Source organism: Didymosphaeria variabile (genome assembly GCF_027946475.1).
Source record: "Didymosphaeria variabile strain IMI 356815 chromosome Unknown scaffold_5, whole genome shotgun sequence".
Taxonomy (NCBI): Eukaryota; Fungi; Ascomycota; class Dothideomycetes; order Pleosporales; family Didymosphaeriaceae; genus Didymosphaeria; species Didymosphaeria variabile.
Genome location: NW_026611624.1, coordinates 61,686 through 80,552, shown reverse-complemented (window position 1 = coordinate 80,552; position 18,867 = coordinate 61,686). Strand labels below are relative to the sequence as shown.

Sequence of the window (18,867 nt, the reverse complement as noted above, 5' to 3'; positions counted from 1 at the left end):
TTGAAGGCTTCTACGATTTTTAATAGATTTTGGCCTTCGCCACACACCTCTGCTGCCAATCCCATAGTTTTGCTATGGAATCCTTTGTCCGAAGCTTCCGAAAACGAGATCACTGTTAGCATCATACGTGACTTTGACCATCATCGCGCTAACACCTATTACTGATCACATCAGCGTGTATTTCGGTACTCCCCGACATTGGCATATTTACAGTGAAGGGTAATGAGGCGTTGCTCAGAAATTGCACTCCAGATTGCGTAGAGGTACCATAGCCCTGTGAACCGAGCAGGAAAGGCCCAGGGACTCGGCGAAGGGGCGAGACGAGAGCTCTAAACAAGCCATAAAGTGGCAAGACTGTCACTACCACGGCCAGAGCGCACACGAGAAACACGAGAATATTCAAGAACATGATTGTGATCAGCTTACTTGACGTTGCCGTACCTGATACCCCCTTCGCATTTCACTCGAACGCTGAGGCTGCGACTCTTGAAGTCGCTTGTCCAATGCACGTTACTCACAACCCGTGAGCATCCGTGAGAGTCCGCAGTGGCACCTTCATTCCGCTCTATCTGTTAGTAAACGGCGCTTGCTTCTGAACATAGGGCCGATGAGTGAGCCCGTGCATGGTCCATCCGCCTGTCTGGGTGCTCCCTTCTTCCCCATGGGGCCATTTCCGCCCACTGACTAAAGCAAACATCCGCCGCGTGCGACTAGCAATTAATCTCGCCTTAGTAATTAGCGTTGTTGGCCGTTGTATCAAACTATTTTCGCTTCATCACGGCGCGCGGGAAGGTGAAGCAATGAATGTGTCCTTCGTAACAAGACACATGCTATCGGGTTCCAAAGTCGCTGTTCTCTTCAAACCTGGTTAGAGGGTATTATCAGACCAGTTGCAGAAGTATTTGTTTAGTCCACCCACTACACGCTGGATAATGCTGCCTTTCGTATCACAATCCGCGTCGGCGGCAAATGCAGTACACTATCCCACTCCCCTAAAAGAATGACAGAATCAAAATGTATGAACTGATGGAAGCGGACTTTGAAATGCTCGGAGTCTTTTCGACTCAGGCCTAGTGATTTATACCTGCACCTTCGAGAGTGCCCCAAACAACCCTGGAGGCATATGTAGCATGATCCGAGATGTGTACCACGCGTTTAACAGGGTGCATCCTATGCGTTTCTTAGCCTCGTCCGGCACAGGGTGTCAAGCGCAGCATTCCTCGCGGTGTTCCAGCCGCTCAATTAGGTCGATGTGGAGCAAGTCTGAACTAAATCGGAAGCGCACAACAAGGAGCAGCAATGAGTCGAGTCCTTGGAGTTTACTACCCCCCGGAACATGCTGTGGTGTCTTTGACGGCTCAAGCAATATATTAATGGGCCACAGATTTCCTCGTCCGCTAAAGATCGGGCCATGCAGCAAAGCGCACGGTGAGTGTCCTCGTTCTTTCACGACGCGTGTGATCGTCCTGAGGCATGTGTGTAGTCTGCATTGATATTCCTTAAAACAGATGGAAACTATACATTCACGACGCCGCCTGTGTCGAGATGCTTAGTGCAGGCGTGCAGCATTGAAACAACGACAGCATAGCGGTAGTGTTGGTGGACAGAGGCATCTCATTTCGCTGTCAAACAATCAAGTAGCAGTGATCTTGTTCCAAGCCGCATCCTGGCTGACCTTTTCCCACCAAGCTTGGACGTGCGGCCGAGATGCTATTTCTTCGCCGTAACCAAGTCGTCCAACCAGAAAGTTGAACCATGGGGCGTTGAACACCTCGATTAGACTGAAGTTCTGTAGTAAGGCATGAGCTTCTGTTAACCCAATACACGGTCTGGGTAGCACACATACCGCTCCAGCGAGCCACTCGCGTTCCGACAAAACGGTCTCATAATAATCCAGAACCTGCCTCAGCTCCTGCTCCAATTGCACCACGACCTCGGCATCTGCATCCTGGCCCGTCACCATCTTCTTGAGTACCTTCTCCCAGCCAAGCTTGCTGACTGCGGGGTCAAAGTACGAATACTCAACGCTTGCGGCTTCTTCGAACTGGCCGAGCGCAGTGAGGTCGGTCGGCAGGCTCAAGGCCCCAGGGTGCTTGATAACGAGGTACCGAGCAATAGCGCGGGACTCGAAGAGCTTGATGACATCGTCTTGGATGGCTGGGAGTTTGCCGAATGGGTGGCGGGAGGCGACGAAGTCGGGAGACTAGACTTGTTAGCCTGACGAATGATTGAGCGGTACTAGGGGCGCTTGTGTCCGACTTACGCGATGCTCACCCTTTTGCATGTCAACATTCTGCAAGTCGTAGGATAGGCCTAATTTCTCAAGCACAAAGAGCACCCTTTGCGTACGAGTGGAGTAGCTAGCCCCGAAGACTGTGATTGCCATATTCTTGGTTGGTGCTTTCTTTGACTTGATCAGAGGCTGTCGTCAAAGCAGATTGAAATGCAAGTCGCCGTCCTGTTGTGGATGATTTACATGCAGCTAACTCCTCTGTGGTCCTAGGTCATCTTCGTGTGGCCCGTGTGGATGCTGTGCCAAGCAATCTGTGGAAAGTTCGGCTCCACATCTCGGCTTGTCCCACCGGAACAGTTTCAACCCTAGCCCGGTCCCACTCTTGCAACACCATTGAACCATAGCTGTGCATGTGAGTACCAGTGCTGACAAGAATTCGGGAGGAAACCACCGGCCTCGTCTGGCAGATCCAGTGCTCTTTGTCGGACAATGCACCACCGATGTGTGCTGGGATCTATGTGTGTCCCGCTTGTGTTGTGTGCTACATCATGGGTATCGATTGTTCGATTGCTCTTTGAACAATATCAATTCAAGATGATATGAGAGCAGCCTCGCTTGCTTCGAGTCTCTTCAGAAGTTGCAAATACCCCTTGCTGATGCCCCAACTTTTCAAAGATCCCATAGCGGCAATGGAGTGCTCAAGCAGCTTTCGCCTTCCCTGCCAACACCGCAGGTTCGCGATACTCGGTAGCTTGACTCGACCGCGGCCATGAGCTATCCAGTCACGGAACTGGTCGCTATGAATATGTGTGGCCCCAAGGGCAATAGAACCTGAGTCTTCCTGCTCAACAACATATCCAGTGACCTCGGGTTTGTCGAAAAGGAGTGAATATAGCCAGAGCGTTAAGACGGCCCTAAGTAGAAACGCTGGCATAGAAAAATGTATCGTGTGATTGTTTCGGATAGTTTCGAAAACACACACCGCGTAGAAGACCGCCTCTCGGCCCTGATGAGGTGCTTCCCTCCAGACTTGGGCAATCTGTGAAAGCTCTCTGTCGGTCATGCGGTTGTATATCTGGCTCATGGCGGCTTTGCTGAGATCTATTGCTGGAGAGGAGCAGATGAGAAGGGATGTCAAACAAATAGCCTTATGTGCTATCAAAGCTTTCAGTTCGTGCACTGGATTATCTTGGCCTTCAGTCAGAACCGAGAGAAGGCTTTCCAAGACTTCCTTTGCCTGGGCACTATCTGGAGACAATGCGACCTTTGGATCATTTGTCGAGCTCGTCGGCCGGACCCTGTCCATGAGTTCTTGGAGGATAACCTGTTTACCAACTGTGCTCGTCTTCGACCAAATAGACAACCAGCCATCAGTGCCAATAACTTCTGCGAGCGACTTTGTGCGCCCAGAGCCTGAGAAGCGGTCAGATATCCTTTCAAGTCAAGTCTATAATGCAGACCAACCTAATCCTGGGGGATAGCTTGCCCAGCTCTGCGCACTATTTGCATTCCATCTTTCATCGCTTTGGGGAAGAGAGTTCCTTAGCTCGCGTGAGTTCAGAACCGTTGTGAGGTTGAGATTGGAACGATAAGTAGAGTCTACAAGCTGTCGTTCACGTTAGCCAGCTATTAACGCGATTGATGTACGGATTTGCAGAGCCTACCCAAACACCAAAACCTGTCCGTCTTCTCTCCTCGTCCATGGCCCATAGTTGCCAGGTCTGCTGAAGAGGTGCTTGCATTTGAGAGATGCGTTCGTAGGGCAGAACGTCTTCGAATAGTCCCTTTCTCCTCGCAAGGGCTACAGGCACCGCTTGCAGGATTTCGGATACTTCCAATGCTCGTCTTTCCCCAGAATGTGACATAGCCAAACCGTTGAGCATGACAACTTGAGTCATCCACACTGTCCGGCCATGCTTGTTCTGGAATTCGCACTGAAGATACACATGGAGTCAGATTGTGAACATTAAACGGACGAGACGTACAGCCTTACTTGACGTGACGCCAACCTTCTGACCATCTCATGAAGACTGCATGCGCAGGCGAGAGAGTTGGGTAGACTGGAGAATTGTGCACCGATTGCTGCGACTGTTAAGACAAGAAGCGGGTGTGTTCCAGGACTCGAAAATGTCGCCTTGTGCAGGATTGGAAAAATTGGGTGGAAATACTCGAAGTACAGTTGGACCCAAGCATTGATGACTGATGGCGGTGGAAGCTTCGTGTTGCTGTAGAGCGGATAGTGAGGCTTACTGTGTACGTCGTCGATCAAGCTATTCAAGGCATCTACGTTTGCATGGGAGAAGCTCTCGACGTGTGCAAAATCTTCCATGTCAGCCTGCACGAGCGACCGCAGGTCAATCTCGGGCAAGGACAGTGGTGCGTCTACCTCAATAGATGTAGGGTGATATTGTCGGACGTCAACAGCATCCTTATCTAGGACGGGCGTACGACTGCGGCTGTAGAGATCCGCAATGTCAGAAGACGGAGTGGGAGGCAAACAAGGTTTTGGAGAACATGGCAGCTCTTGATGTACCTGGGGCGGTACGGCCTCGGCGCGACGAATATCTTGCAGGAGTTGAGTCTCGCTGTGAAGATCGAAGGGTACTGGCCAAAGACCTACGTCTAGGCTATCCGAGAACCAGTTAGCATTGCTCAGATCGTCGTATAGATCGAAAAGTTTGGGCGCGCCAAAGAAATCCACATGCGTAAAGTCAGGAGCTGGGGCATCGGTAGGATGCATGGCACATAGTTGAGGGTCGATGGCATGCACAAACTCAGGCTGCGACTCCACTGGCGCAGGTCTGAGAGTAGGGGACATGCTAGAGCGCTCGCGATCGGTGAGTGTTTCGGATGGTCGACGTTTTGATGGCGGCTCTGCAACGGCATTTTGGAACGTTGTCCTCCTCTTTTTAGGCGGTTCGTAACAGCACTGTGCCTCGGCCGCGACGCACTTCTCACAGGGACGCTTGCCGTCACACCTCACTTTGGCGGAGCTGCAGCGCTTGCAAGCCCGGGAGACTCGCTGGCGCTCGCCGGGCTCGGAAGACGTCGTGCCGGCAGCCGTGTGCGAGTGTGTCGAACTGTGATGGCGGGCGAGAGAGTCAACGCGTCCGAAGCTGCTCCCGCACACAGAGCAGGCAAAGGGCTTCTCCTTGGTGTGGGTGCGGAGGTGCCGCTGGTGATGCTCGCGGCGGTGGAATGTGTCGCCGCATTCGTCGCAGGTCCATTGCTCAGGCATGGGGGCGAGGTGACTGTGAATCAGTGTGGCGACAGTGACGACAACGATGACATAGGACGACAAAGTATGAGCACACGGTGCAGGTGGAAGGACGAGAAATGGGCAGCACAGGTCTCAACTACACGATTCCGCTCTCCCCGCAAAAAAGCGGAGGAGGCGTCTGGAGAAGTGCGGATGTAGTTCCGAATCCTCACCCCGATGTCCTGGTGGCACGTGCTAAGTCATGCCGGACACGGATGCTTCCGTATGAAACGCGGGGGTGCTGACATAACAGCAACCGACACCGTAACCTCGCAGCCGCAGCCTCCACTCCCTCTCTACAGCCCCGCTCACGATGACATGCCCATCCATGCCCCCTACGCCGGCCTCCCGAGCAGCTCCTGCAGCGCCGACTGCAACGTGTCGACGAGACTCCCTGCTGCCCGCGCCCTCCATGCGATGAAGCCGTCCGGGCGCACCAGCAGCGCCTCGCCCGCCTGCAGCCTACCCTTCTCACGCAGCGCGCCTGTAGCATCGCGCCAGGGCGTCGACGACTCGTGCAGCTCGTATGCATCAATTGCGACCGGTCCGCGTGATGAGACGTCTTGTGCTGCTGCTATCCACGCTGAGTTGCGCTCGGCCGCGACCAGCACCAGGTTCTGTCGCACCAGGTCCAGCGTCGACAAGCGCCCTGAACCCTCGCCCTCCAGCCACACATGGGGGAACCGCGTGCCGGCTGTGCCAGACGGCGTGAGTGGATTTTCAAAGGGCTGTTGTGGTCGCGCGCCGTCCTCTTCCGCGCCTACGACCGCGCCGTCCGTATATCGATAGCCGATCTCTACCGTCAAATTCCCTTCCTCGGGTACCGGTGGCTGCACATGATCAACGCGGTTGTAGAAGCGCTTTGTTGCCTGGTCCACTGCGAAAGCATCGACGGGCTGTCGCTCCTTGGTGTATGTGTCGAGCAACGTCCGAGATGCCAGCCCCTTCAGCACGAACGCGAGCTTCCATGCGAGGTTATGTGCGTCGCCGATACCAGTGTTGCCACCGAGACCACCAGTCGGTGGGACAGTATGTGCAGCATCACCGGCAATCAGCACACGGCCACCGTGTGACTGCAGTCTGTCTGCATTGTACGATGTCATCGTCCAGTACGAGCAATTCTGCAATTCCAGATCCATGTCTTCGGGCAGCCCGGAGAGGTCATATACATACTTGCGCGCCTCTTCAGGGCTAACGCTGCCTTCGGGGAAGTCTTTCTTGTCACCCACCCTATTGACCATGACAATTGCTGCCCTGCCCTGGTCCTCGAGCCGAAACCCTCCGCTGATGTTGGGATTGAGCACGTAGACGACGCCATGCACCGAACGAGTACCTAGATGCGGAGTCAAGTCTCCCACGATTCGAATCGAAAGACTGTTGCGCAGAGTGCCAGCTCCGCTCAATTTGATGCCCTCTTTGATGCGAGTGCTGCTTCGGTTGCCATCCGCTGCGACAAGGTACTGCGCTCTGTACTTCCTGTATTCTTGGGATTTAGTATCCTGCACTACCACCAACACTCCGCTCTCGTCTTCTTCGTAGTGAACCACAAGTTTTCCATACATCTGTGTGCAGCCGAACTTGCCGGCGTTGGCTCGTAGCAAAGGTTCGAACATTGCTTGGGTGATCCAAAGCCAGCTCGTGCATGGTGTTACGTCTTTGACTTCGGCAGGGTTGTTTTCTTGTACTTGTGCAATCACTTTGCCGCCGACCAACTTCTCCACTATCAACATACCTGCGTCGATATCGAACTCTTTGCCGCTTTCGGCCTGGGCCTCTTTTTCTAAGCCCAGTTGACGAAGGATTTCAACAGTACGATAATTTAAGCCCGCTGCCCTAGGATGTGTGCCCGAAGGAGGGTGTCTGTCGAACGAGATGCTTCGGATGCTATCGACGAATTAGAACCGAATCCGCCAGCTTTTGCTATTCCATACCCATGGTAACCGAGAAGCAAACCAGTCATCATACCCACCATACTGGATCCTATAATGAGCACCGGCCACTCCTCTTCCTCGAGCGGAATACCACTGTGGTCGAATGCTCCAAATATGACTTCCTTGACATTGCTTCCGAAGGACTGTGGAGGGGGTTCAACTTTGTTCTCATGACTGTCCCTTTGGACGGGGCTCTGGTTGTCGATTGGCATCTTACTCTCTGATGGGAACGATAGCAAGTAGATCAACTCGTGATTTCTGCGTTTAGGATACCAGGCTTTGTGACTGGTATTAAACGTGCTGCATACCTTCACGACGGATACCGCAAGTTTATCCAAAGCCTGCATCCGGCGGTTGAAAGTGGGACCCGAAACCTGCGAGCGCTAATGTCACATCACTAATAACACGGCTGTCCCCCACAGCAAGTCTCCAAATGGGGAAACATCCACGTGGAAACGTGGCTCACTCGGACACACATTCTATGGGACACTTCGTGGTACCTGCTATGCAAACCTGAGCTTGTTCATTCCAGCATATCTCGGCTAGGATGACATAATTACACCAGCAGGACAATCGCTTGCCCTGAACTTGATTCTGTGGACAAGGTTTGTTTGTCATACCTAAGGCTTTGCATCTTACCATGCTCAATAGATGGGGATTGAGATTCTTCAGCTAAAGTACACAACAGGCATGAGGAGCTCAAAATCACTTTAGGCTCTTACGCCATCGACTCTGTGAAGAAGCCCCTGATGTTGCAGAGCATATTCTGCCTCCTTAACGGGAAAAGACTTCCACGCATGCAGCCACATGTTCCCAGGCATCTTCGCGTCCGGAACGAATCGCTTCAAGTCTCCCATGACTTTCTCCCGGTGTTCATCACCCACTCTAGACATGAACAAGACTGTCACCGCCTGCTCATAGCGAATATCATTGTATAACTTCAGTCTTTCGCCAATTTGCTCCGACCGAGTGTCCGCTATAAAGAGCGCCCCGAGAGTTGCCGCGTCTTCGAAGGCTTGTGCACCTCCTTGACCTTGGTCTACAGTAGCAATCAGCAAGCTGCCTAGTCTCCATTTGTTTAGGGTTTGCGTTTGACTTACGAGGGAGTGTCGGATGTGCCGCATCCCCAATAAGCGCAACTCTCCCTCTATAGAAGACAGAGGTAGGATCCCGGGAGGCTAAGCTCCAAAGTTTCACGTCTTCAGCCATGCTACAGAGCCTGCGCAGTTCAGGACTGAAACTCTCCATTTGAACCATTAGATCGTCTCGACTTCCGGCATTCTGCCACGATGACTCGACCGTCTGCCCTTCCTCGTCGGGGTGAAACATGACAGCATTGATGAGCGTCCCTGCCCGACATGGGTAAAGTATCAGCCGTCGTTCTGGAGAATTGAAAGCGTTCAGGGACCGTAGGCCTATTCTGTCGATCAACTCCTTGGTAACTGGGTCCGCGCGTAGCTTTTCGACAGGAACGAGGAAACGAAAGCAATTCTGTCCAGTGCTTCTCTTCTTCTGAGTTTCGCCGGTGACAAAGTCCACTGTCCGAGACTAGCGGGTTGTTAACGGATAAAACGCACGCCAGATCGCAACACGTACATGCACACCATCTGCACCGATGATAAGATCCGCTTGCAGCACACGTCCACTTTCCAACACCACCTTCCCGGTTGATGGATCCTGAGATGAGTGTCAATAGATCTGTCCCTGACATAAGCGCATATTCATGACGACCTACCACAGAATCCACGGCGCTCGACAGATGGATTTTAGGCTTCTTCCCACCGAATCCCTCTTCTGCTTTCTCTCGCAATGCATTATGCAAGTCCACGCGGTGTACTAACAACCAAGGGTCATCCATTTCCAACTCTTTCTGCAGCTGGTCGGTAAACTATACGGTCAGCGCGATTATCCCATGAAACTCGTGACGGGGAAATACCCACTGCTGGGGTTGCTATGAAGTTGCCTTTGTTATCCCAAATACTCAAATGGTCGCAAGGCGAGGGTTCCATAGCCTGTAGATCACAACCCCATGGTTGCAGTACTCGGGTCGCATTGGGCGCCAGATGAATCGCAGCTCCGACCTCGTTGTGGAACGAGGACTTTTCATAGACCTGGATACGGCGTCAGCAAATGCTTGGCTCCTGTCAACTCCCACTACCACGGTACAGACAAACCTCAACATCATGTCCAGCCCTGGTAAACGCAATGGCAGCAGCGAGGCCGCCCAAGCCGGCCCCAACAACGATAACTTTCAAAGGCATAGTGATTTCTGAGTATGAGAATAATGGCAATGACGAGATCCAATTCCCGGGTTTACTGCTCCTTGCATGGACTATGCGTGAAGCTTGTATCCCCGCAACCAAGAATTTATCATCACTTCTAGCTACATAGTACGTTATAACGCAGTGTAGTGCGGTCAGCATCCGCGCTCGTACTCCAGCCTACCCCACATTATGCGCATCTGACAGCCACAAATTCTGGCCCGATCGCGCGTGAATCATATAGCATGCCTGCTCTCCGCGTGACTGTTCATTCCGGGATGTTGCTTTTGCCCTTTGTCCGGCACGACGGCGAAGTAATCGTCACCGTCCCACGGCCGCCCCAGAATAACCAGAGCGCTCGGTGGAGAAGTTCCGGTGGAGAGCTAACCACCGAGCACGAGCCCCACCAGTACAGCGCTCAGTGCATGCCACATGGTCTGATTTGCTTGCCCAATTGTGCTCTGGTGTACTCTGACGATAAAGCTCTGCTCAGCTCCGGAACTTGCAGAACGTCGTAACTACACATCATTCACACTCGAACTCTTTTAGTATGCCTACTAAAGAGGAAATTACCGCCATCTTCGACCTGATTGGCTCAGGCCAAAAGGACGCGTTCTTCGAGAATGTCGATGACAATGTCGATTGGACTGTGAAAGGTAAGGTAGCTCATTAGCTTCGGACATCGACTCTCCGTCTGCATCAGCCGCCTGACACCATTCTTAGGCACATACTGTCCCATCGCAGGAAACTACAAGTCCAAGCAGGCCTTCCACGACGGCACACACGCTCTTTCATCCACATGGGCCACGCCGCTAAAGCTCGTCGTGCAAGATATCATAACCGATGGGAAGAACAAGGCAGCCGTGCAGCTCAAGGCCGAGGGCGTGGAATGCAAGAATGGATTGAAGTTCCCGAACGAGTATGTTTGGGTGTGTCATTTCAACGACCGGAATAAGATTGTGAAAGTCGATGCTTTTATGGATACGTGAGTTCACTAAGCTGTTTGGCAAGTATTGAGAGACTGACCTTGGTCAGGGACTTGGTTACTCGAGCGATTCAACAAAATCCTTCGTAAGGGGAGAGGGCTTGTGCCCGGGGGCTGGCTTGGAAGGGGTGGGGTAGCGATGGTGGACTGGTTCTAGGTGGAGAAAATGCCAGACATGGAATTGTTACGACGTTGGGAGCGATGATGTCCCGTACGATCTTGACGTTTTGAAAGGGTAATTGAACGAATCCGTCACTATCACGGCTTGCTTGACCGTTTCTGACTTGTAAGATCCGAATGAAATAACTTGGGAACGCACGTGGAGCTGATATCTTTGTACATCTGGCAAAACCATAGCCGGTGGCGATGGAACAAATTGATCATGTTTTCAACGATGGCTGAGTTCGTCACGGCTGTAAATAGAAGAGGCTACCTTCACAATAACAAGCATCATGTCTCACGAGAGGTAAACGGATGCCACATTCATCAGATTCTTCTATCGTATAATAAGTGTATTTTAGTCGTCCATTTGAAACTTCTTGGGAACACCCGCATCACCCAACTCTTCTCCATCAGGGCCTGTTGCTGCTTTCGATGGAAAAAGAACAAAGATCACCCGACACGCCTTATCCGTGTTGTTGTTCCATTGGTGCATTGTCTACGCACAGTCAGCTATATAAAATCAAAGCTAGGGAGGATGTACTGACTGCCTGCTGCACTACCACCTCTCCTGCGCGCACAACCGTCTTCGATCCATCTTCGAGCACCAGTTCGATCTCTCCATCCATGATTATACCATAGTCCAGAGTTCTGGTGCGGTGATTATGCCCTTGCGAATTTGGAGGGAAATCGACGACGCGAATCAGTGAGCCTTTGGTGCTGATCTTGACGCCGCCTTCTGCAGCGGCATCGCAGTCGGCGAGCTCGGCAGGGTATTGGTGGTTCAGCCAGAGTGTGACGGCGTTCGAGGCGAATCCCGGATTGAGCTCAAGCTTGTCGTCGAGTAACACATTGGACTTACCGTCCTTGTGGCCGGTTACGACACGACGGAATGGTGCGGACATATGGTTCGCAATGTGCAAAGTAGCTAGGGATTGCACAGTAAAATTGTGTCGGAGCTCACAAATGGTCTTTGGAGCGTCCAAACCGAAGCACTGCCGCCGTCATCAAACTTGGGCTACGCAAGTTTTCGACAAAGTCCCCGTATTTTGACGCATGAAGAGGCCGTCGTGCGCGCGTAAATTCCGCGCACTGCACGTTTCGGTGTAAAGCGGAAGTCCACACGGCTCCGCAAGCTGGCATCCTCATGCGAGGCCGCAGCTGCTAGCGAGCTTCCCCACACTCCACCACGGTCAGGGAAACGTTCAGTGCCTAACACCGTAAACTCCGCTAAGATCAATTGCCATGCTAGGAGCGTCGATCTTAGTCCTACGTTATATGAAAGAAATGCTATGACAACCGAGGAGCACATCAAGGAACTCCTTTCTAAATATCTCAGTCGCACACTCACTCATGTCTCTCAAAATCAACGGCTTCGAAGTCGAGCTCGTGGATGCTAATCCGCCTGGTTCAGAGCAAGCTGGTCCTTACAGCGGTTTCGATCCTTCGAAGAAGATTCTGCTTAAGGGTCATAAGCGACCTGGCCGAGATGACGTAGCAGCATTCCAGTCGGACGTTGTGTGGGAGAAAGACTTCACTGTTCCCATGCGCGATGGGGTGAAGCTTCGCGCAGACGTATTCAGGCCTACAACTGACGAGAAAGTTCCCGCGATCCTGTTCTGGAGCCCCTACGGCAAAGATAATAATGGTGAGCTGCTGCCGTCATTTCTGCTTGGAATTACGGACTTACTAATGTATGTGGTATCCAGGTGTGCATGGCCTCCATTTACAACCGGGTCGCTTTGGTGTGCCCTTTGACAGGACTAGTACCTACGAGAAGTTCGAAGGGCTTGACCCAGCGGAGTGGGTCGCGAAGGGCTACGCTATCGTGAATTTCGATCTGAGAGGAGCCTGGGATTCAGAAGGAATCATCCCGTAAGTCACGCACACAACATTGTACCAAAGCAGATGCTAAGCGCCACGTAAAAAGCTGGGTCGGTACCCAAGATGGGCAAGATGGCTATGACGCCATCGAGTATATTGCACAGCTCGATTGGTGCTCCGGAAAGGTTGCTACGGCTGGTAACAGCTGGCTGGGTATCGCTCAATGGTTCATCGCGGCGGAACGACCCCCACATCTAGTTGCCATTGCACCGTGGGAGGGCGCACAAGACTTCTACCGTGACACTCTGGCACGCGGCGGTATTGGATATCCATATGATCTCATGTGGGGCATGCTTCAGGACACCATGGTCGGTCGTGGAAAGGCCGAAGCCGTGATCAAGATGTTGCAGAAATATCCTCTCTACAACGAGTACTGGGAGGACAAACGTGCGAAGGTGGAGAAGATCAATGTCCCTGCATACGTACTGGCCAGTTACTCCTCTTCTCTGCACACGTCTGGTTCAATTGCTGGGTTCAACGAGATCAGTAGCAAGGAGAAGTGGTACGTCTCGAGTAGTAACAGCTGGTCTGCTGCTCGTGCTAAACTATCTCCACAGGCTTCGAATTCATCCTACACAAGAATGGTACGATTTGTATTCTGAATATGGTACGAAGGACCTTCAGAAGTTCTTCGATCGTTACCTCAAAGGCGCCGCGAACGGGTGGGAGAAGACGCCAATAATTCGCTTCTCTGTTCTTCCTTTCGACTCTTCAGTACGTCAGCTCTAACGATTTCCTTCGAGCTTCGCTGACCTAATGCCCAGGAGCCTCCCGCGAATATCGAGACGACACAGTATCCTATCCCCCAAGCGAAGCAGATCAAGTTCTACCTTGCTGGGAAGGGCAAGCTCTCATCCAAGCCGAGCAGCTCATCCGCAACCGAGTCCTACCAATCGGACATAATCCCACAAGGTCTAGATAACGACCCAGAGGAACTCGTCTTCTCGACAAAGTTTGACAAGCCAACGTGGCTCGCCGGCTACTCCAAAGCCGTTTTGCATCTATCCGCCGACGAAGCCAACGATCTCGATATTTACGTCCAATTGCGCAAGCTCAACAAATCTGGGGGCAAAACCCTGCAACTCAATGTTCCCGCCCACGCTCTCATCCCCCCGGTCAAAGACGCTTCGGAAGTATCAGACAGTTGCTTCCTCAAGTACTATGGGCCCAACGGGAGCTTGCGAGCTAGTCACGCCGTGACAAAGATTGATTCCACCAAGAACGACTCATGGCCGATCTACAAGCATGATCGCCAGGAAAAGATCAAACCTGGCACGGTGGTGCGCTTGGAAATCCCCATTTGGCCGGCTGGTATGGCTTTCGAGGCGGGCGAGTCGCTTGCGATTAAGATCTCAGGCCATTATATGTCGCCGTTGGAAGTGGACATGCTGAATGGGAAGACAAGGACTGAGAACAAGGGACGACATAATGTGCATTATGGAGGGGAACATGAGAGCTACATCGAGGTGCCCCTTACTGCTCCATTTGGACAGTAGTTTCACCCAAAATGCGGAAGGCTCGGAGGATGTTGAGACTGTTATAGGTAGCTGTGATCTTGATACCAACCAAATTATTCTTTCATTACGTCACATATGGACTAGCCCTGCGTTTCTATCATGCAATCCTGAACCTACCGTACAGCCAACTTAGGCATCATGTGCGTTGCCATAGGAGAAGTATCGAGCATATCCTTGGCCCACCGTCAGCCCTTCAAATAGTCAAGACCTTGCTCCAACTTGATGTATGTTGCTAGATCTGCTACTTGCCAGACACAATGTCTCTTATCCACATATGTCGACTTTGCATTTATGAGCCCAATCACAGAAATGAATACCGCTTTCCATGGCTTCCGTACCTTCATTTTGTCTTGTACAGTTGATTATGGTTATAAAAGTGTGCTGTCTGAAGTTGTATATCGCTACAGGCAATGTTGAAAACCAGCTCTTACCATAGACTAGGCTCGGCTCAACAAGACTTCTTCATCTCAGTGAGTACGCTTTAAGGCTCCTATAAGAAAGAAACCCAAGACTCGTCAACGCCACAAGGCCCATCGCCGCCCCTAGTATCAATCCTTGCTCGAAGTACGACATACGTCCACCTTGAAACTGTTTCACTTTCTTTGCGTTCAGCTTGGCTGGCCTCCTCGCATTACTATGAGAGCCAACTGGTGACACTTGAAGCATTGTCTTCAGTTCAGAGAAGTCTTCGAGGCGGTAAGCGTGCGTGGTCGTATCGGTCGCGGAGCGGCCAGCTGTAAGAACTTCGAAGAATTAGCGGTGAAGTCGATGTTGTTTGTTTACCACCTGGAGACGTACCAAGGGAGTGATTTGGTATCTCATTGATATACACGTGCGATGTGGTGATGAAATTTCCGAGGTAAAAGGCTTCTTTGCCGCCGGCGAAGACGTAGATGACTTGAGATCCGGTGCCGGCATTGCTGCGGAGGAGTTAGTACCACGTTTTGAACGCTTCAAGGACAACGAACATCTTGTTCAGTAAATCGATGGTATGATCTAAGCTCCTTGTAGGAACAAGAGCAATCTCGGAGCCATCCGTCGACCTAACTATCTCAGCGGCACTACAACACAATTAGTTTCAAGGCCACACTCAGCGTCTTCGATAGACGTACTCTACTCTGGGAAACTCTGAGATCTGCTTTTTACCACCTGTCTTTGTCGAATATCTGGTTACGGAGCCACTGTAGTACTTTCGAAGCCACTCGTCGAGCTTACTAGTTGCCTTTCCCTGCTGTGTATTCAATTTATTCTTAACAGAAACAATGACGGACTCATCCACGAAAAAAAGCCTTGGGAATCGAAACGGGTTGCCCTTTGAGCCATCTGGAGGTGTCAGTACAATCAGCGCTTTCTTGTAGAGGTTGGTATCGCAGGATTGCGTACCTAATACGCTTTTCCGAATCTGCTTGACAGCTGCACCTGTTGAACCGCCAGCACTGCGGTCAATTATACCAGCGGGTATGCCATAATACGGCTCGAGTATTCGGACTGACGGGTTGGCGTTGCGTACAAGTAGTCCAATTGTGTGGCTTGCCTCGAGGCTGTGAACAACGACTGTCGCATAAGGCTCCTGCGTAAAACTCTCATATCTTGATGCATCAACGGAGTTTTCGAAATGGAATGCTTCATGGTCTAGAGCTTCCAGCACAACTTCCTCGAGAAGAACACTAGTGGCCGAAACAGTGGGAGAACCGAGGACAATCGTAGGATTGCCTGCGGCCAATGCTGCAGCTAGTGGGCACAGAGTCGAAATGATGGGAGATGACGAGAGCTGCACAATCAATGTCATCCCAAGAGGAACGAAGAAACTTGCTGCATTTCCACCTTTCTTCAAGTTCCGTTCTATGGCTAGCACCTCGTGGAAATCCAATTGCTCGTATAAGGCGTTGATAGCATCGAGAGCGGTAGTAAGCTCCGATGTGGCAAGCTCTGTGGGACTGCTGAGGTCTTCGTAGGTGCAGTCAGTACTGTGTGTATTCATTCACGAAAACGAATGGATGGTGGCTTGCCTTTCTGCACCGCGTAAACAAAATTGTCCGATCGCTTTCGAAGTGATTGATGCAAAGCTGCGAGCTGCTTCTGCCTTTCAAGCACATTCTCCAATCGGCCTTCAATCCAGGAGATGGCGACGCGTTCGACGATCTCTGAAGCTGACATGATGTTCGCCGAGGTTGGATAAGGTGTGTTCAAAGGTTCGACGTCGTAGTGCACAAGGATTTGACGCTGAATTGTAGGCGAAACTCACCCAAGCTGAGCGTTTGGTCCCTGCATGAGGATACTTCGAACTTGTCGCGTCGCGTCTGAGGCATCGCTTCGCGTAATTCCGTCCTCCGCGCGATTCCGTGCTCCGTGTGATCCCGTCCTCCGCGTTAGCTTGTTGGTGCGGGTCGGCTCCACATGCAGCCTCCTCCTTTCCACTTGTGCAACAACGGAGTGGCGGCTACTCGCGTTGCTATGGATGTAAAAGACGCTAACATTAGTATGCTGACGCGTTTAGGACCTGTGCAATGCACAGGGATCGATTTTGGATCAAAGCCTTATCTCGCGGCTTTCATTCCAGGACACCTGGGTTTCCTTTCGAAGACGAATAGGACAATCTGACAGAGCATTTCAACATTACACGACAATGGTAACAAAGTCGAGTCAAGGTGGGCGCCAACGTCACTAGGTTCCGGAGCTCGAAGGCTGATCATATCAGGAATCACTCCGGTATTCCTGTTCGCTCATGGCTCAACCATGATGCTAGGCGAGGAATCTGAACCAGCAAGGATTTGGGAGCAAGTCGGTACTGAGGCTTTGAGAAGGGGTGTCAAGAGGATAGTGATGATGGTATGCTGCTTTCCGTAGCCGCTACGACCCTTGCAGCTGATTAGGTCTCATTAGGGCGCACATTGGGAGTCTCCAGGAGACACAGTCGAAGTCAGCATGAACCCAAACCCAAAGATGCTTCCAGTTGGCTCTGTCAAAGACGCGCGATATCTCCCTTACAAAGTACAACCGGACATTGAAGGGGGCGAACATGTGATGAAGCTCCTGAAAGCCGCTGGCTTCAACGTCAAAGCAGCTCCTACATTCGACTGGATACATGACACTTTCTTGATCATCATCCGCATGTTTCCACATTGCATTCCACTTCCTACGACTATCGTCTCCATGAATGCACGATACGAATCGCACTTCCATCTCAAGATAGGCGCCGCGCTTCGCCCATTACGCTATGAGGACACACTGATTATCGGAAGCGGAGGTTCCGTACATAATTTGTATCGCAACCATTGGGCAGATATGATGTTGTACCGTGACAATTTTGCTCAGCCTGTTCCACCGGGAACGTGGGCTTTGGAGTTCAGGCAGGCTGTGGAGGACAATATCACCAACAACACGGGTCCAGAGCTCCGAAGAGCCATCACGAGAATGATGAAGCACCCTAGATACAAGGATGCACATGGGACAGATGACCATTGGATGGCTTCGCTCTTTGCGGTCGGTGCTGCTGGAGGGAAGGATGATCAAGGCCCAAACACGATGATTGCTGAGTGCTGGGAGCTGGTCAACATGTGCAATACTCAGTATCAGCTTGGTAGTTGGGATGCATACAAACCAATGTAATGAAATTTTGAATCCAAATTCAAATTCAAACTCGGTTCTCTCATTCACCTCGCGTCACATGTTTTGGCTTCCGTGACGGACTAATTGCTGTAATGAATGTCGATCATTCGAAGAGATCTATGCCTCTGGTGGCTAGTCATAGACGTTATTAGGACTTATTGATTATCATGCTATCAGTAGCCAAGAGTTTTGATGGCTAAAACCATGGGCTGCGGTAGATTTTTTGCGAATAATCGACTGATCAGGGAATATAATTCTGATGTCTTTGCAAATGAGTTATGACATGGCTTCGATTCCTTTTACCAGATTGAGAAGTCTCAAGGAAATATGTAAACTACTGCACCAAGCTTCCAAGTACCTTATTACCACTCTCCACCGACCTTGTGTAATCCAATATCCGTGAATTTTCCTAGCGTATTCCTCCAAGCCCAGCCACTTGACTGCACCTCAAGTTAGCTACGGTTGCAAGATCTCATCAGGTGTTGAACCTACGGCAATCGTCATGCACCCGAACACCATGACAGCTCCTACTGTCCTAAATACCGCGTTCTGCCGCCTCTCTTCTAGATCAAGCTCCCTATTCGCCGGCCGATACACCGGTACCCTCCTATACGAGGACTGCCACCATTCTGGATTTGTGACCGGTTGTGCAATTGTCGGATGAGCCGCAAGGGTGGGATCGAACTCGTCGGGCTGGCGTTGACGCACTTGTCCGCCAACCTGGACGTTGCCCTCGGTATCGTTTGGTTGCGGAGTCGATTGATGGATGTCGTAGTCGGCGAGCAATGTGAGAAGACCTGGATCAACTCTCTGATGTCGAGACCCGTTACGATCGACTACGGTTGTTGAGGAGACGGCGGCCATGGTGTTGCTGTGTGGATTGTGGGCATCAACAGGGTCAATTTGGGCGAAAAGACTTAGTTTCTGAAAATGGGCGGAAAGAAGACGCGTACGAGCCAAGGTACGGACAGATGAGCTTGAGCCGCTTCGGCACGACTAGCTAGCCCTCCATTCGAAAGTGACTAAAGT

The 18,867-nt window shown here is 51.5% G+C and overlaps 8 protein-coding genes across 8 annotated transcripts; 3 read left to right on the top strand and 5 right to left on the bottom strand.

Annotated features, from left to right (window-relative positions):
• Positions 1–1,633: 1,633 nt before the first annotated feature.
• On the bottom strand, positions 1,634–5,051 carry N0V89_006461 (uncharacterized protein; the record flags this gene model as incomplete). The annotated part of the gene is made up of 5 exons (XM_056215231.1): positions 1,634–1,789; positions 1,847–2,203; positions 2,264–2,339; positions 2,881–3,646; positions 4,484–5,051. 5 exons carry the CDS (start codon positions 5,049–5,051, stop codon positions 1,634–1,636), a joined length of 1,923 nt encoding a protein of 640 aa, XP_056069478.1.
• Positions 5,052–5,827: 776 nt separating this feature from the next.
• N0V89_006460 (uncharacterized protein) lies at positions 5,828–7,635 on the bottom strand (the record flags this gene model as incomplete). Its single annotated transcript, XM_056215230.1, has 2 exons — positions 5,828–7,376; positions 7,424–7,635. 2 exons carry the CDS (start codon positions 7,633–7,635, stop codon positions 5,828–5,830), a joined length of 1,761 nt encoding a protein of 586 aa, XP_056069477.1.
• A 498-nt stretch (positions 7,636–8,133) lies between these two features.
• N0V89_006459 (uncharacterized protein) lies at positions 8,134–9,684 on the bottom strand (the record flags this gene model as incomplete). Its single annotated transcript, XM_056215229.1, has 6 exons — positions 8,134–8,486; positions 8,659–8,971; positions 9,020–9,100; positions 9,159–9,311; positions 9,364–9,534; positions 9,598–9,684. 6 exons carry the CDS (start codon positions 9,682–9,684, stop codon positions 8,134–8,136), a joined length of 1,158 nt encoding a protein of 385 aa, XP_056069476.1.
• Positions 9,685–10,234: 550 nt separating this feature from the next.
• On the top strand, positions 10,235–10,759 carry N0V89_006458 (uncharacterized protein; the record flags this gene model as incomplete). The annotated part of the gene is made up of 3 exons (XM_056215228.1): positions 10,235–10,340; positions 10,408–10,669; positions 10,720–10,759. The coding sequence occupies 3 exons, from the start codon at positions 10,235–10,237 to the stop codon at positions 10,757–10,759; spliced, it is 408 nt and encodes a 135-aa protein (XP_056069475.1).
• Positions 10,760–11,186: 427 nt separating this feature from the next.
• On the bottom strand, positions 11,187–11,733 carry N0V89_006457 (uncharacterized protein; the record flags this gene model as incomplete). The annotated part of the gene is made up of 2 exons (XM_056215227.1): positions 11,187–11,327; positions 11,377–11,733. The coding sequence occupies 2 exons, from the start codon at positions 11,731–11,733 to the stop codon at positions 11,187–11,189; spliced, it is 498 nt and encodes a 165-aa protein (XP_056069474.1).
• Positions 11,734–12,181: 448 nt separating this feature from the next.
• N0V89_006456 (uncharacterized protein) lies at positions 12,182–14,208 on the top strand (the record flags this gene model as incomplete). The annotated part of the gene is made up of 5 exons (XM_056215226.1): positions 12,182–12,476; positions 12,538–12,703; positions 12,759–13,214; positions 13,270–13,426; positions 13,477–14,208. 5 exons carry the CDS (start codon positions 12,182–12,184, stop codon positions 14,206–14,208), a joined length of 1,806 nt encoding a protein of 601 aa, XP_056069473.1.
• Positions 14,209–14,691: 483 nt separating this feature from the next.
• N0V89_006455 (uncharacterized protein) lies at positions 14,692–16,210 on the bottom strand (the record flags this gene model as incomplete). The annotated part of the gene is made up of 5 exons (XM_056215225.1): positions 14,692–14,972; positions 15,028–15,149; positions 15,198–15,290; positions 15,342–15,552; positions 15,613–16,210. 5 exons carry the CDS (start codon positions 16,208–16,210, stop codon positions 14,692–14,694), a joined length of 1,305 nt encoding a protein of 434 aa, XP_056069472.1.
• Positions 16,211–17,052: 842 nt separating this feature from the next.
• Positions 17,053–17,838, top strand: N0V89_006454 (uncharacterized protein; the record flags this gene model as incomplete). Its single annotated transcript, XM_056215224.1, has 2 exons — positions 17,053–17,058; positions 17,113–17,838. 2 exons carry the CDS (start codon positions 17,053–17,055, stop codon positions 17,836–17,838), a joined length of 732 nt encoding a protein of 243 aa, XP_056069471.1.
• Between the last annotated feature and the right edge of the window lie 1,029 nt (positions 17,839–18,867).